The sequence below is a fragment of the Zonotrichia albicollis genome, chromosome 34, assembly GCF_047830755.1.
Source record: "Zonotrichia albicollis isolate bZonAlb1 chromosome 34, bZonAlb1.hap1, whole genome shotgun sequence".
In the NCBI taxonomy this organism is placed as follows: domain Eukaryota; kingdom Metazoa; phylum Chordata; class Aves; order Passeriformes; family Passerellidae; genus Zonotrichia; species Zonotrichia albicollis.
Genome location: NC_133852.1, coordinates 1,359,981 through 1,372,916, shown reverse-complemented (window position 1 = coordinate 1,372,916; position 12,936 = coordinate 1,359,981). Strand labels below are relative to the sequence as shown.

The 12,936-nt window shown below is 54.0% G+C and overlaps 1 protein-coding gene across 1 annotated transcript in view; it reads right to left on the bottom strand.

Annotated features, from left to right (window-relative positions):
* Positions 1-2: 2 nt before the first annotated feature.
* LOC141726294 (filamin-A-like) overlaps positions 3-12,936 on the bottom strand; it is a gene marked incomplete at its 3' end in the record, with an annotated part of 33,184 nt that continues 20,250 nt past the window's right edge. The window contains exons 8-10 of the mRNA XM_074531043.1: positions 9,275-9,437; positions 5,126-5,326; positions 3-118 (exon numbers count right to left, since the gene is read on the bottom strand). Coding sequence (XP_074387144.1) covers positions 3-118; positions 5,126-5,326; positions 9,275-9,437 — 480 coding nt within the window. The remainder of the gene's footprint in view (positions 119-5,125; positions 5,327-9,274; positions 9,438-12,936) is intronic.

Here is a 12,936-nt window from a genome sequence, read left to right as displayed (position 1 = left end):
TTGAGGTCGCCGCTGCCGCCGCCCTTGGTGTGCACCTTGAAATCGGCGACCTCGTTCACGCGGAGCCCCTTGGGCTGCAGCCCCCGGCCCTCGGCCCGCACTGCGCCCGGGCTGCACGCTGGGGAAAATGGGAAAAAACGGGGAAAAACGGGGGGTCAGAACCCCAAAAAATACCCCTCAGTCCTCGGCCTGCACCACGCCTGGGCTGCACGCTGGGGAAAATGGGGAAAAATGGGGAAAAACGGGGGGTCAGAACCCCAAAAACCCCACCCCGGCCCTCGGCCCGCACTGCACCCGGGCTGCACGCTGGGGAAAATGGGGAAAAAACAGGGAAAAATGGGGGTCAGAACCCAAAAACCCCACCCCGGCCCTCGGCCCGCACCGCCCCGGGGCTGCACGCTGGGGAAAATGGGGGAAAACGGGGAAAAACGGGGGGTCAGAACCCCAAAAACAGCCCTCGGCCCTCGGCCTGCACCGCGCCTGGGCTGCACGCTGGGGAAAATGGGGAAAAACGGGGAAAAATGGGGAAAAACGGGGAAAAACGGGGGGTCAGAACCCCAAAAATACCCCTGGCCCACACTGCGCCCGGGCTGCAGGCTGGGATGGGGAAAAAAACGGGGAAAAATGGGGAAAAACGGGGGGTCAGCACCCCCAAAAACAGCCCTTGGCCTGCACCGTGCCCGGGCTGCACGCTGGGGATGATGGGGAAAAATGGGGAAAAATGGGGGTCAGCACCCCAAAAAATACCCCTGGCCCTCGGCCCGCACTGCGCCCGGGCTGCACGCTGGGGAAAATGGGGAAAAAACAGGGAAAAACGGGGGGTCAGAACCCCAAAAACCCTCCCAGCCCCCACCCTCGGCCCGCACCGACCCCGGGCTGCACGCTGGGGAAAATGGGGAAAAACGGGGAAAAATGGGGGTCAGAACCCCAAAAATACCCCTGGCCCTCGGCCTGCACCAACCCTGGGCTGCATGCTGGGGAAAATGGGGAAAAACGGGGAAAAATGGGGGCTCAGAACCCCAAAAACCCCACCCTGGCCCTCGGCCCGCACGGACCAGGGCTGCACGCTGGGGAAAATGGGGAAAAATGGGGAAAAACGGGGAAAAACGGGGGGTCAGCACCCCAAAAATACCCCTGGCCCTCGGCCCGCACCAACCCTGGGCTGCACACTGGGAAAATGGGGAAAACACAGGGAAAAATGGGGGGTCAGAACCCTAAAAATACCCCCGGCCCCTCGGCCCGCACTGCCCCGGGGCTGCACGCTGGGGAAAATGGGGAAAAACGGGGAAAAAAACGGGGGGTCAGCACCCCAAAAACAGCCCCCAGCCCTCGGCCCTCACTGACCCTGGGCTGCACGCTGGGGAAAAACGGGGAAAAATGGGCAAAAAACGGGGAAAAACGGGGGGTCAGCACCCCAAAAACCCCCGGCCCTCGCCTGCACCGACCCGGGGCTGCACGCTGGGGAAAATGGGGGAAAATGGGAAAAAACGGGGAAAAACGGGGAAAAAACGGGGAAAAACGGGGGTCAGCACCCCAAAAATACCCCCGGCCCTCAGCCCGCACCGCGCCCGGGCTGCACACTGGGGAAAAAACGGGGAAAATGGGGAAAAACGGGGAGTCAGCACCCCAAAACCAGCCCCCGGCCCTCGGCCCGCACCACCCCAGGCTGCACACTGGGGAAAATGGGGAAAAATGGGGAAAACGGGGGTCAGAACCCCAAAAACAGCCCTCGGCCCGCTCTGACCCTGGGCTGCACGCTGGGGATGATGGGGAAAAATGGGGAAAAACGGGGAAAAAATGGGGAAAAACGGGGGTCAGCACCTCAAAAACCCCCGGCCCTCGGCCTGCACCGACTCCGGGCTGCACACTGGGGAAAAACAGGGAAAATGGCGAAAAACGGGAAAAACGGGGAAAACGGGGTCAGCACCCCAAAAAATACCCCCGGAACAGGGAGAACAAAGAAACCCCGGGGAAAGATCAAAACATTCCGAGGAAATACAAAATAATCCCGGGGAAATGGCAAAAATACACAGGGAAAAAAACCACCCAAAATACCCCCCTGGATATGGGAGCCCAAAGAAACCCCAGAAAATGGTGGGAAATCCCAAAAAATTCCCCCAGGAAAATCCTAAAATCAGGCCCCGGAACAGGGAGACAAAGAAACCCCAAAAAATCCTGAAAAAAAACCCAAAATAACCTGGGGGAAATCCCAAAAAAACCTCAGGGAAAGATCAAAGAAAACGCTGGGAAAAAGCCAGAAAATCCCAAAAAATCCTGGGGAAATCCAAAAAAACCTGAGGGAATCCCAAAACCTCCCTCTGGACCCGGGAGCCCAAAGAAAACCCAGGAAAAGCCCAAAAACCCCGAGAAAATCCCAAAAAACCTCACGGAAATACACAAAAATAAAAAGTGAGAAGGAGAAGGAAAGGGAGGGAAAGAGAGGGAAGGGGAGGGAAGGGGGGGAGATTTTGGGGGAGGGGGCAAAGCCATGGGAGGGGTTGGGTACCCCCCAAAACCCCCCCCCCCGGTTTGGGGATCCCAAAAAACCCGTGGGGAAATCCCAAAAAAATTCCCGGGAAAATTTAAAAAAAAAAACTCAGGAAAATCCCCAAAAATTTCCCAGGAAAATCCCCAAAAATTTCCAGGAAATCCCAAAAAATCCATGAGAACCCTCAAAAAATTCCCAGGAAATCCCAAAAAAATCTCTGGGAAAACCCCAAAAAAACCCCATGGGAATCCCAAAAAAACCCAGGAAAATCCCAAAAATCCGCAGGATTTTCCCAAATTTGGGGTTTTGGGGGACCCCTCCCTCCCTCCCATCCACCCCCCCCCCCAGGCCCCCCCTCACCGTCAGTGGGGTCCCCACGAGAACCCGGGCGGAGCTTGAGGGACAGACGGACGGACAGAGGGACAGGGACAGAGGGACAGAGGGACGGACAGAGGAACAAGGAGGGGACAGACGGACAGACAGAGACAGGGACAGATGGACAGAGGGGACGGACGGACAGGGACAGAGGGACAGACGGGACAAGGAGGGGACAGACGGACACAGGGACAGGGACAGAGGGACAGAGGGGACGGGACGGACGGACAGAGGGACAGAGGGGACAGACAGAGACAGGGACAGAGGGACAGGGAGGGGACAGACGGACACAGGGACAGGGACAGAGGGACAGAGGGACAGAGGGACAGACAGACGGACAGGGGGACAGGGAGAGGACAGAGAGGGACAGACAGACAGAGGGGACAGAGGGATGAGGAGGGACCAGAGGGACAGGGAGGGACAGACAGACGGACAGAGGGATGAGGAGGGACCAGAGGGACAGGGAGGGACAGACAGACGGACAGAGGGATGAGGAGGGACCAGAGGGACAGGGAGGGACAGACGGACAGAGGGATGGGGAGGGGATGGACAGACAGAAGGACAGACGGACACAAGGACAAGGAGGGGACAGACGGACACAGGGACAGAGAGGGCACGGACGCACCAAGAAGGACAGAGGGACAGGGAGGGACAGACAGAGGACACAGGGACAGATGGACAGATGGACAGAGGGAGCGACAGACGGACAGGGAGAGAGAGAGAGAGAAAGCAAAGTCACGGGGAGGGGTCTCGAGACCCCCCCCCAAAAAAGCAGCGACAGCCCCGGAACCCCCCCGGAATGGGAGAGAGAGACCCCGAAATGGGGGGGGGGGGCAGAGAGACCCCCAAAGTGGGCAAGGACAGAGACCCCGAATTGGGGAGGGGGCGGCACAAAGACCCCAAACTTGGAGGAATTAAAGGACAGAGACCCCAAATTGGGGAGGGGGACACCGAGACCCCCAAGTGTGGGGGGGTTGGAAGGACAGAGACCCCCAAATTTGGGAGGGGGCGGCACAAGGACCCCAAATTGGGGGGATCAGAGCACAGAGACCCCAATTTTTGGGAGGGGGGGATTAGAGGACAGAGACCCTCAAATTTGGGGGTTTGAAGGACACACACCCCAAATTTGGGGAGAGGGCAGCACAAAGACCCCAACCCAGACCCCTTTAAGAGCAAAACCCCCAATTTGGAGACCCCAAACCCCCGAACCCCCAAATTTGAGGGGTGGGACACAGAGACCCCCAAATTGGGGGGGTTGGAAGGACCCAGAGACCCCCAAATTTGGGGGTTCAGAGCACAGAGACCCTCAAGTTATGGGAAGGACAGAGACCCCCAAATGTGGGGAGGGGGCAGCACAGAGACCCCAACCCAGACCCCTTTAAGAGCAAAACCCCCAAATTTGGGAACCCCAAATCCCCCAAACCCCCAAATTTGAGGGGTGGGACACAGAGACCCCCAAATTGGGGGGATTAGAGGACAGAGACCCCCAAATTTGGGGGGTTGCAAGGACAGAGACCCCCAAATTTGGGAGGGGGCAGCACAGAGACCCCAACCCAGACCCCTTTAAGAGCAAAACCCCCAAATCTGGAGACCCCAAAACCCCGAACCCCCAAATTTGAGGGGTGGGACACAGAGACCCCCAAATTTGGGGAGGGGGCACACAGAGACCCCCCAACCCAGACTCCTTTAAGAGCAAAACCCCCAAACTCAGAGACCCCAAACCCCCAAATTTGGGAACCCCAAACCCCCCAAACCCCCAAATTTGAGGGGTGGGACACAGAGACCCCCAAAATGTGGGGGGGTTGCAAGGACAGAGACCCTCAAATTTGGGGAGGGGGACACAGAGACCCTCAAATTTGGGGAGGGGGCAGCACAAAGACCCCAACCCAGACCCCTTTAAGAGCAAACCCCCCAAATTTGGAGACCCCAAAACCCCAAATTTGGGAACCCCAAATCCCCCAAACCCCCAAATTTGAGGGGTGGGACAGAGAGACCCCCAAATTGGGGGGATTAGAGCACAGAGACCCCCAAATTTGGGGGGGGGTTTGAAGGACAGACACCCCAAATTTGGGGAGGGGGACACAGAGACCCCCAAATTTGGGGAGGGGGCAGCACAGAGACCCCAACCCAGACTCCTTTAAGAGCAAAACCCCCAAACTCAGAGACCCCCAAACCCCAAATTTGGAACCCCAAACCCCCAAATTTGAGGGGTGGGCACGAACCCCCCTCCCCCCCGGGTGGGAATTTGGGGAGGGGTCTCACCCTGGCCCACGGTGACGCTGAAGGGGCTGCGGGGGATGGGCGCCCCCCCGAAGGTGACGTGCACCAGGTGCGGACCCTCGCTCTGCGGTTTGTAGCTGCAGCGGAAGCCCCCAGACCCACGGTCCTCCAGCATGGCCTCGGGGGTCCCGCGGCGCCCGCTGGGGTCCACGATGGAGACCCCCACCTCCCCCGGGCCCGCACCTGTCAGACAGGGAGAGACCCCTCCTCAAATTAGGGCAGGAACCCAAAATCCCCATGGAAATCCCAAAATCCCACAGAAATCTCCAAAATTCCCACAGAAATTCCCACAGAAATCCCTAAAATCCCCCCTAGAGACCCCCTCCTCAAATCCCCCCCACCTCCCCCGGGCCCGCGCCTGTCAGACACGGAGAGACCCCTCCTCAAATTAAGGCAGGAACCCAAAATCCCCATGGAAATCCCAAAAATTCACAATAAAATCCCCATGGAAATCCCAAAATTCCCACAGAAATTCCCACAGAAATCCCTAAAATCCCCCCCAGAGACCCTCTCCCCAAATCCCCCCCACCCTCCCCCGGGCCCGCGCCTGTCAGACACAGAGAGACCCCTCCTCAAATTAGGGCAGGAACCCCAAAATCCCCATGGAAATCCCAAAATTTCCACAGAAATTCCCATGGAAATCCCAAAATTTCACAATAAAATTTCCATGGAAATCCCAAAAATCTCAAATTCTCACAGAGACCCTCTCCCCAAATCCCCCTCACCTCCCCCGGGCCCGCGCCTGTCGGACAGGGAGAGACCCCTCCTCAAATTAGGGCAGGAACCCCAAAATCCCCATGGAAATCCCAAAAATTCACAATAAAATCCCCATGGAAATCCAAAAATTCACACTAAAATCCCATGGAAATCCAAAATTCCACAGAAATCTCCAAAATTCCCACAGAAATTCCCACAGAAATCACTAAAATCCCCCCAGAGACCCCCTTCCCAAATCCCCCCCACCTCACCCAGGCCCGCGCCTGTGACACGGAGAGACCCCCTCCTCAAATTAGGGCAGGAACCCCAAAAACCCCATGGAAATCCCAAAAATTCCCAGTAAAATCCCCATGGAAATCCCAAAAATTCCCCACTAAAATTCCATGGAAATCCCTAAAATCCCAAATTCTCACAGAGACCCTCTCCCCAAATCCCCCCCACCTCCCCCGGGCCCGCGCCTGTCAGGCACGGAGAGACCCCTCCTCAAATTAGGGCAGGAACCCCAAAATCCCCAAAGAAATCCCAAAATCCCACAGAAATCTCCAAAATTCTCACAGAAATCCCTAAAATTCCCATGGAAATCCCAAAAATTCACAATAAAATTCCCATGGAAATCCCAAAAATCCCAAATTCTCAGAGACCCTCTCCTCAAATCCCCCCCACCTCCCCCGGGCCTGCACCTGTGACACGGAGAGACCCCTCCTCAAATTAGGGCAGGAATCCCAAAATCCCCATGGAAATCCCAAAAATTCACAATAAAATCCCCATGGAAATCCCAAAATTTCCACAGAAATCTCCAAAATTCCCACAGAAATTCCCACAGAAATCACTAAAATCCCCCCCAGAGACCCCCTCCTCAAATCCCCCCCACCTCCCCCGGGCCCGCGCCTGTCAGACACAGAGAGACCCCTCCTCAAATTAGGGCGGGAATCCCAAAATCCCCATGGAAATCCCAAAAATTCACAATAAAATCCCCATGGAAATCCCAAAAATTCAGAATAAAATTCCCATGGAAATCCAAAAAATCCCAAATTCTCACAGAGACCCTCTCCCCAAATCCCCCCACCTCCCCCGGGCCTGCACCTGTGACACGGAGAGACCCCTCCTCAAATTAGGGCGGGAATCCCAAAATCCCCATGGAAATCCCAAAAATTCACAATAAAATCCCCATGGAAATCCCAAAATTCCCACAGAAATCCCAAAAATCCCAATTCTCACAGAGACCCTCTCCCCAAATCCCCCCCACCTCCCCCGGGCCCGCACCTGTCAGGCAGAGAGAGAGACCCCTCCTCAAATTAGGCAGGAATCCCAAAATCCCACAAAAATCTCCAAAATTCCCAAAGAAATTCCACAGAAATCACTAAAATCCCCCCCAGAGACCCCCTCCTCAAATCCCCCCCCACCTCCCCCGGGCCCCGCGCCTGTCAGACAGGGAGAGAGACCCCTCCTCAAATTAGGGCGGGAATCCCAAAATCCCCATGGAAATTCCCAAAAATTCACAATAAAATTCCCATGGAAATCCCAAAATTTCCACAGAAATCTCCAAATTCCCACAGAATTCCCACAGAAATCCCTAAAATCCCCCCCAGAGACCCCCTCCTCAAATCCCCCCCACCTCCCCCGGGCCCGCGCCTGTCAGACAGGGAGAGACCCCTCCTCAAATTAGGGCGGGAACCCCAAAATCCCCATGGAAATCCCAAAATCCCACAGAAATCTCCAAAATTCTCACAGAAATTCCCACAGAAATCAATAAATCCTCCCCAGAGACCCCCTCCTCAAATCCCCCCACCTCCCCCGGGCCCGCGCCTGTCACACAGGGAGAGAGACCCCCTCCTCAAATTAGGGCGGGAATCCCAAAATCCCCAAAGAAATCCCAAAATTTCCACAGAAATCTCCAAAATTCCCACAGAAATTCCCATGGAAATCCCAAAAATACCAAATTCTCACAGAGACCCTCTCCCCAAATCCCCCCCACCTCATCCGGGCCCTCATCTGTCAGACAGGGAGAGAGACCCCTCCTCAAATTAGGGCAGGGATGGGGAAATGCACAGGGAAATCCCAAAAATCCCCCAGGACCCCCCAAAATCCCCCCAAATCCCCCCAAACACCCCCAGGACCCCCCAAAATCCCCCAAAATCCCCCCAGGACCCCCGAAATCCCCCAGATGTGCCCACGGCAGTGCAGATGTCAAAGTGTTGACCACCCAGGACCTCCCAAACCTCCCCCAAATCCCCCCAGGACCCCCCAAACCCCCCAAACCCCCCCAGGACCCCCCAAACACCCCCCAAACCTCCCCCAAATCCCCCCAAAATCCCCCCAAACCTCCCCAAATCCCCCCAGGACCCCCCAAACCTCCCCAGGACCCCCCAAATCCCCCTCTTTGCCCACCGGCGGTGCAGATGTCGAAGTGTGTGCTCCTGTTGACCGCCCAGGACCCCCCAAACCTCCCCCAAATCCCCCCAAACCCCCCTAAATCCCCCCAGGACCCCCCAAATCTGCCCACCGGCCGTGCAGATGTCGAAGTGCGTGCTCCGGTCGACCACCCAGGACCCCCCAAACACCCCCCAAATCCCCCAAACCCCCCCCAGGACCCCACAAACCTCCCCCAAACCTCCCCAAATCCCCCCAGGACCCCCCAAATCCCCCCAAACCCCCAAATCTGCCCACCAGCCGTGCAGATGTCGAAGTGCGTGCTCCTGTTGACCACCCAGGACCCCCCAAAACACCCCCCAAATCCCCCCAAAATCCCCCAGGACCCCCCAAACCCCCCAAAATCCCCCAGGACCCCCCAAACCCCCCCAGAACCCCCCCTGGACCCCCCAAATACCCCCCAGGACCCCCCAAACCCCCCCAAATCCCCCCAGGACCCCCCAAATGTGCCCACCGGCCGTGCAGATGTCAAAGTGCTTGCTCCTGTTGACCACCCAGGACCCCACAAACTTCCCCAGGACCCCCAAACCTCCCCCAAAATCCCCCCAGGACCCCCCAAAATCGCCCCAGAACCCCCCTGGACCCCCCAAACCCCCCAAATACCCCCCAAGATCCCCCAGGACCCCCCAAAATCCCCCCAAAATCCCCCCAAATCTGCCCACTGGCCATACAGATGTCGAAGTGTGTGCTCCTGTTGACCATGCAAGACCCCCCAAAATCCCCCTAGGACCCCCCAAATCCCCCAGATGTGCCCACCGGCAGTGCAGATGTCAAAGTGTTGACCACCTAGGACCCCCCCAAACCTCCCCCAAATCCCCCCCAGGACCCCCCAAACCCCCCAGGACCCCCCAAAACCCTCCCAGGACCTCCCAAACCTCCCCCAAATCCCCCCAAACCCCCCCAGGACCCCCCAAAACCCCCCCTGGACCCCCCAAATCCCCCAGGACCCCCCAAACCCCCCCAGGATCCCCCAGATCTGCCCACCGGCAGTGCAGATGTCGAAGTGCGTGCTCCGGTTCACGACGTTCCCGCTGGGCTCCAGCCCCGGCCCCGCCGCCGTCACCCGCGAGGCGTCGCCGGCCGCGCGCCCGACCTGCACCTCGAAGGGGCTCTTGGCGATGTGCTGGCCCGCGAACAGCACCGTCACCTGCGGGGGGACCCCAAAATGGGCCTGGGAACGGGGGGCGCCCCCAAAACAGCCCAGGAATGGGGCAGGCGGGAAACGGCCCCAGAAACGGCGCAGAAATGCCCCAAAAAATGGCTGAAAATATCCCAAAAACGGCTCAGAAACACCCCAAAAAATGGCTCAGAATGACCCAAAAATGGCTCAGAACGACGTCAAAAAATGGCTGAAAATATCCCAAAAATGGCTCAGAACCACCCCAAAAAATGGCTCAGAATGTCCCAAAAATGGTTCTGAATGTCCTAAAAATGGCTCAGAACGCCCCAAAAATGGCTCAGAATGACCTCAAAAAATGGCTGAAAATATCCCAAAAATGGCTCAGAACCACCCCAAAAAATGGCTCAGAACCACCCCAAAAATGGCTCAGAATGCCCCAAAAATGGCTCAGAATGCCCCAAAAATGGCTCAGAACGACCTCAAAAAATGGCTGAAAATATCCCAAAAACGGCTCAGAACGACCCAAAAATGGCTCAGAACCACCTCAAAAAATGGCTCAGAACCACCCCAAAAAATGGCTCAGAATGCCCCAAAAATGGCTCAGAACCACCTCAAAAAATGGCTCAGAACCACCCCAAAAAATGGCTCAGAATGTCCCAAAAATGGTTCAGAACGACCCAAAAATGGCTCAGAATGTCCTAAAAAATGGCTCAGAACCACCCCAAAAAATGGTTTTGAATGTCCCAAAAATGGCTCAGAACGCCCCAAAAATGGCTCAGAACAACCCAAAAATGGCTCAGAACCACCCCAAAAAATGGTTCAGAATGTCCCAAAAATGGCTCAGAACGCCCCAAAAATGGCTCAGAACGACCCAAAAATGGCTCAGAACCACCCCAAAAAATGGCTGAAAATATCCCAAAAATGGCTCAGAATGCCCCAAAAATGGTTCGGAATGTCCCAAAAATGGCTCAGAATGTCCCAAAAATGGCTCAGAATGCCCCAAAAATGGCTCAGAAGCACCCCAAAAAATGGCTCAGAACCACCCAAAAAAATGGCTCAGAACGACCCAAAAATGGCCCTGAATGTCCCAAAAATGGCTCAGAACCACCCCAAAAAATGGCTCAGAATGTCCCAAAAATGGCTCAGAACGACCCAAAAATGGCTCAGAATGTCCCAAAAATGGCTGAAAATATCCCAAAAACGGTTCAGAACCATCCCAAAAAATGGCTCAGAATGTCCCAAAAAATGGCTCAGAACGACCTCAAAAAATGGTTGAAAATATCCCAAAACCGGCTCAGAACCACCCCAAAAAATGGTTCTGAATGTCCCAAAAATGGCTCAGAACGACCCAAAAATGGCTCAGAACGACACAAAAATGGCTCAGAATGCCCCAAAAATGGCTCAGAATGCCCCAAAAATGGCTCAGAACAACCCAAAAATGGTTCTGAATGTCCCAAAAATGGCTCAGAACAACCCAAAAATGGCTCAGAATGCCCCAAAAATGGCTCAGAACTACCTCAAAAAATAGCTGAAAATATCCCAAAAATGGCTCAGAACCACTCCAAAAAATGGCTCAGAATGTCCCAAAAATGGCTCAGAACCACCCCAAAAATGGCTCAGAATGTCCCGAAAATGGCTCAGAACGACCTCAAAAAATGGTTCAGAACGCCCCAAAAATGGCTCAGAATGACCTCAAAAAATGGCTGAAAATATCCCAAAAATGGCTCAGAACCACCCCAAAAAATGGCTCAGAACCACCCCAAAATTGGCTCAGAATGTCCCAAAAATGGCTCAGAACACCCCCAAAAAATGGTTCTGAATGTCCCAAAAATGGCTCAGAACGACCCAAAAATGGCTCAGAACCACCCCAAAAAATGGCTCAGAATGCCCCAAAAAATGGCTCAGAACGACCCAAAAATGGCTCAGAACGACCTCAAAAAATGGCTGAAAATATCCCAAAAATGGCTCAGAACGACCCCAAATAATGGCTGAAAATATCCCAAAAACGGCTCAGAAACACCTCAAAAAATGGCTGAAAATATCCCAAAAATGACTCAGAAACACCCCAAAAAATGGCTCAGAATGTCCCAAAAATGGCTCAGAACCACCCCAAAAAATGGTTCTGAATGTCCCAAAAAATGGCTCAGAATGACCCAAAAATGGCTCAGAATGCCCCAAAAATGGCTCAGAACGACCCAAAAATGGCTCAGAACCACCCCAAAAAATGGCTGAAAATATCCCAAAAATGGCTCAGAAACACCCCAAAAATGGCTCAGAATGTCCCGAAAATGGCTCAGAACGACCTCAAAAAATGGTTCTGAATGTCCCAAAAAATGGTTCAGAACGCCCCAAAAAATGGTTCCGAATGCCCCAAAAATGGCTCAGAACTACCTCAAAAAATGGCTCAGAATGCCCCAAAAATGGCTCAGAACTACCTCAAAAAATGGCTCAGAATGCCCCAAAAATGGCTCAGAATGACCCAAAAATGGCTCAGAACCACCCCAAAAAATGGCTCAGAACCACCCAAAAATGGCTCAGAACGTCCCGAAAATGGCTCAGAATGTCCCAAAAATGGCTCAGAAACACCCCAAAAAATGGCTGAAAATATCCCAAAAACAGCTCAGAACCACCCCAAAAAATGGCTCAGAATGCCCCAAAAATGGCTCAGAACCACCCCAAAAAATGGTTCTGAATGTCCCAAAAATGGCTCAGAACGACCTCAAAAAATGGCTGAAAATATCCCAAAAACGGCTCAGAAACACCTCAAAAAATGGCTGAAAATATCCCAAAAATGGCTCAGAACCACCCCAAAAAATGGCTGAAAATATCCCAAAAACGGCTCAGAAGGTCCCAAAAATGGCTCAGAAGGTCCCAAAAATGGCTCAGAACGACCCAAAAATGGCTCAGAACCACCCCAAAAAATGGCTGAAAATGTCCCAAAAACGGCTCAGAAATACCCCAAAAAATGGTTCTGAATGTCCCAAAAATGGCTCAGAACCACCCCAAAAAATGGTTCTGAATGTCCCAAAAAATGGCTCAGAACCACCCCAAAAAATGGCTCAGAACGACCCAAAAATGGCTCAGAACCACCCCAAAAATGGCTCTGAATGTCCCAAAAATGGCTCAGAACCACCCCAAAAAATGGCTCTGAATGTCCCAAAAATGGCTCAGAATGCCCCAAAAAATGGCTCTGAATGTCCCAAAAATGGCTCAGAACGACCCCAAAAAATGGATCAGAACGACCCAAAAATGGCTCAGAACGACCCAAAAAATGGCTGAAAATATCCCAAAAACGGCTCAGAACCACCCCAAAAAATGGCTGAAAATATCCCAAAAATGGCTCAGAAACACCCCAAAAAATGGCTCAGAACCACCCCAAAAATGGCTCAGAAACACCCCAAAAAATGGTTCTGAATGTCCCAAAAATGGCTCAGAATGACCCAAAAAAATGGTTCTGAATGTCCCAAAAAATGGCTCAGAACGACCTCAAAAAATGGCTGAAAATATCCCAAAAATGGCTCAGAAA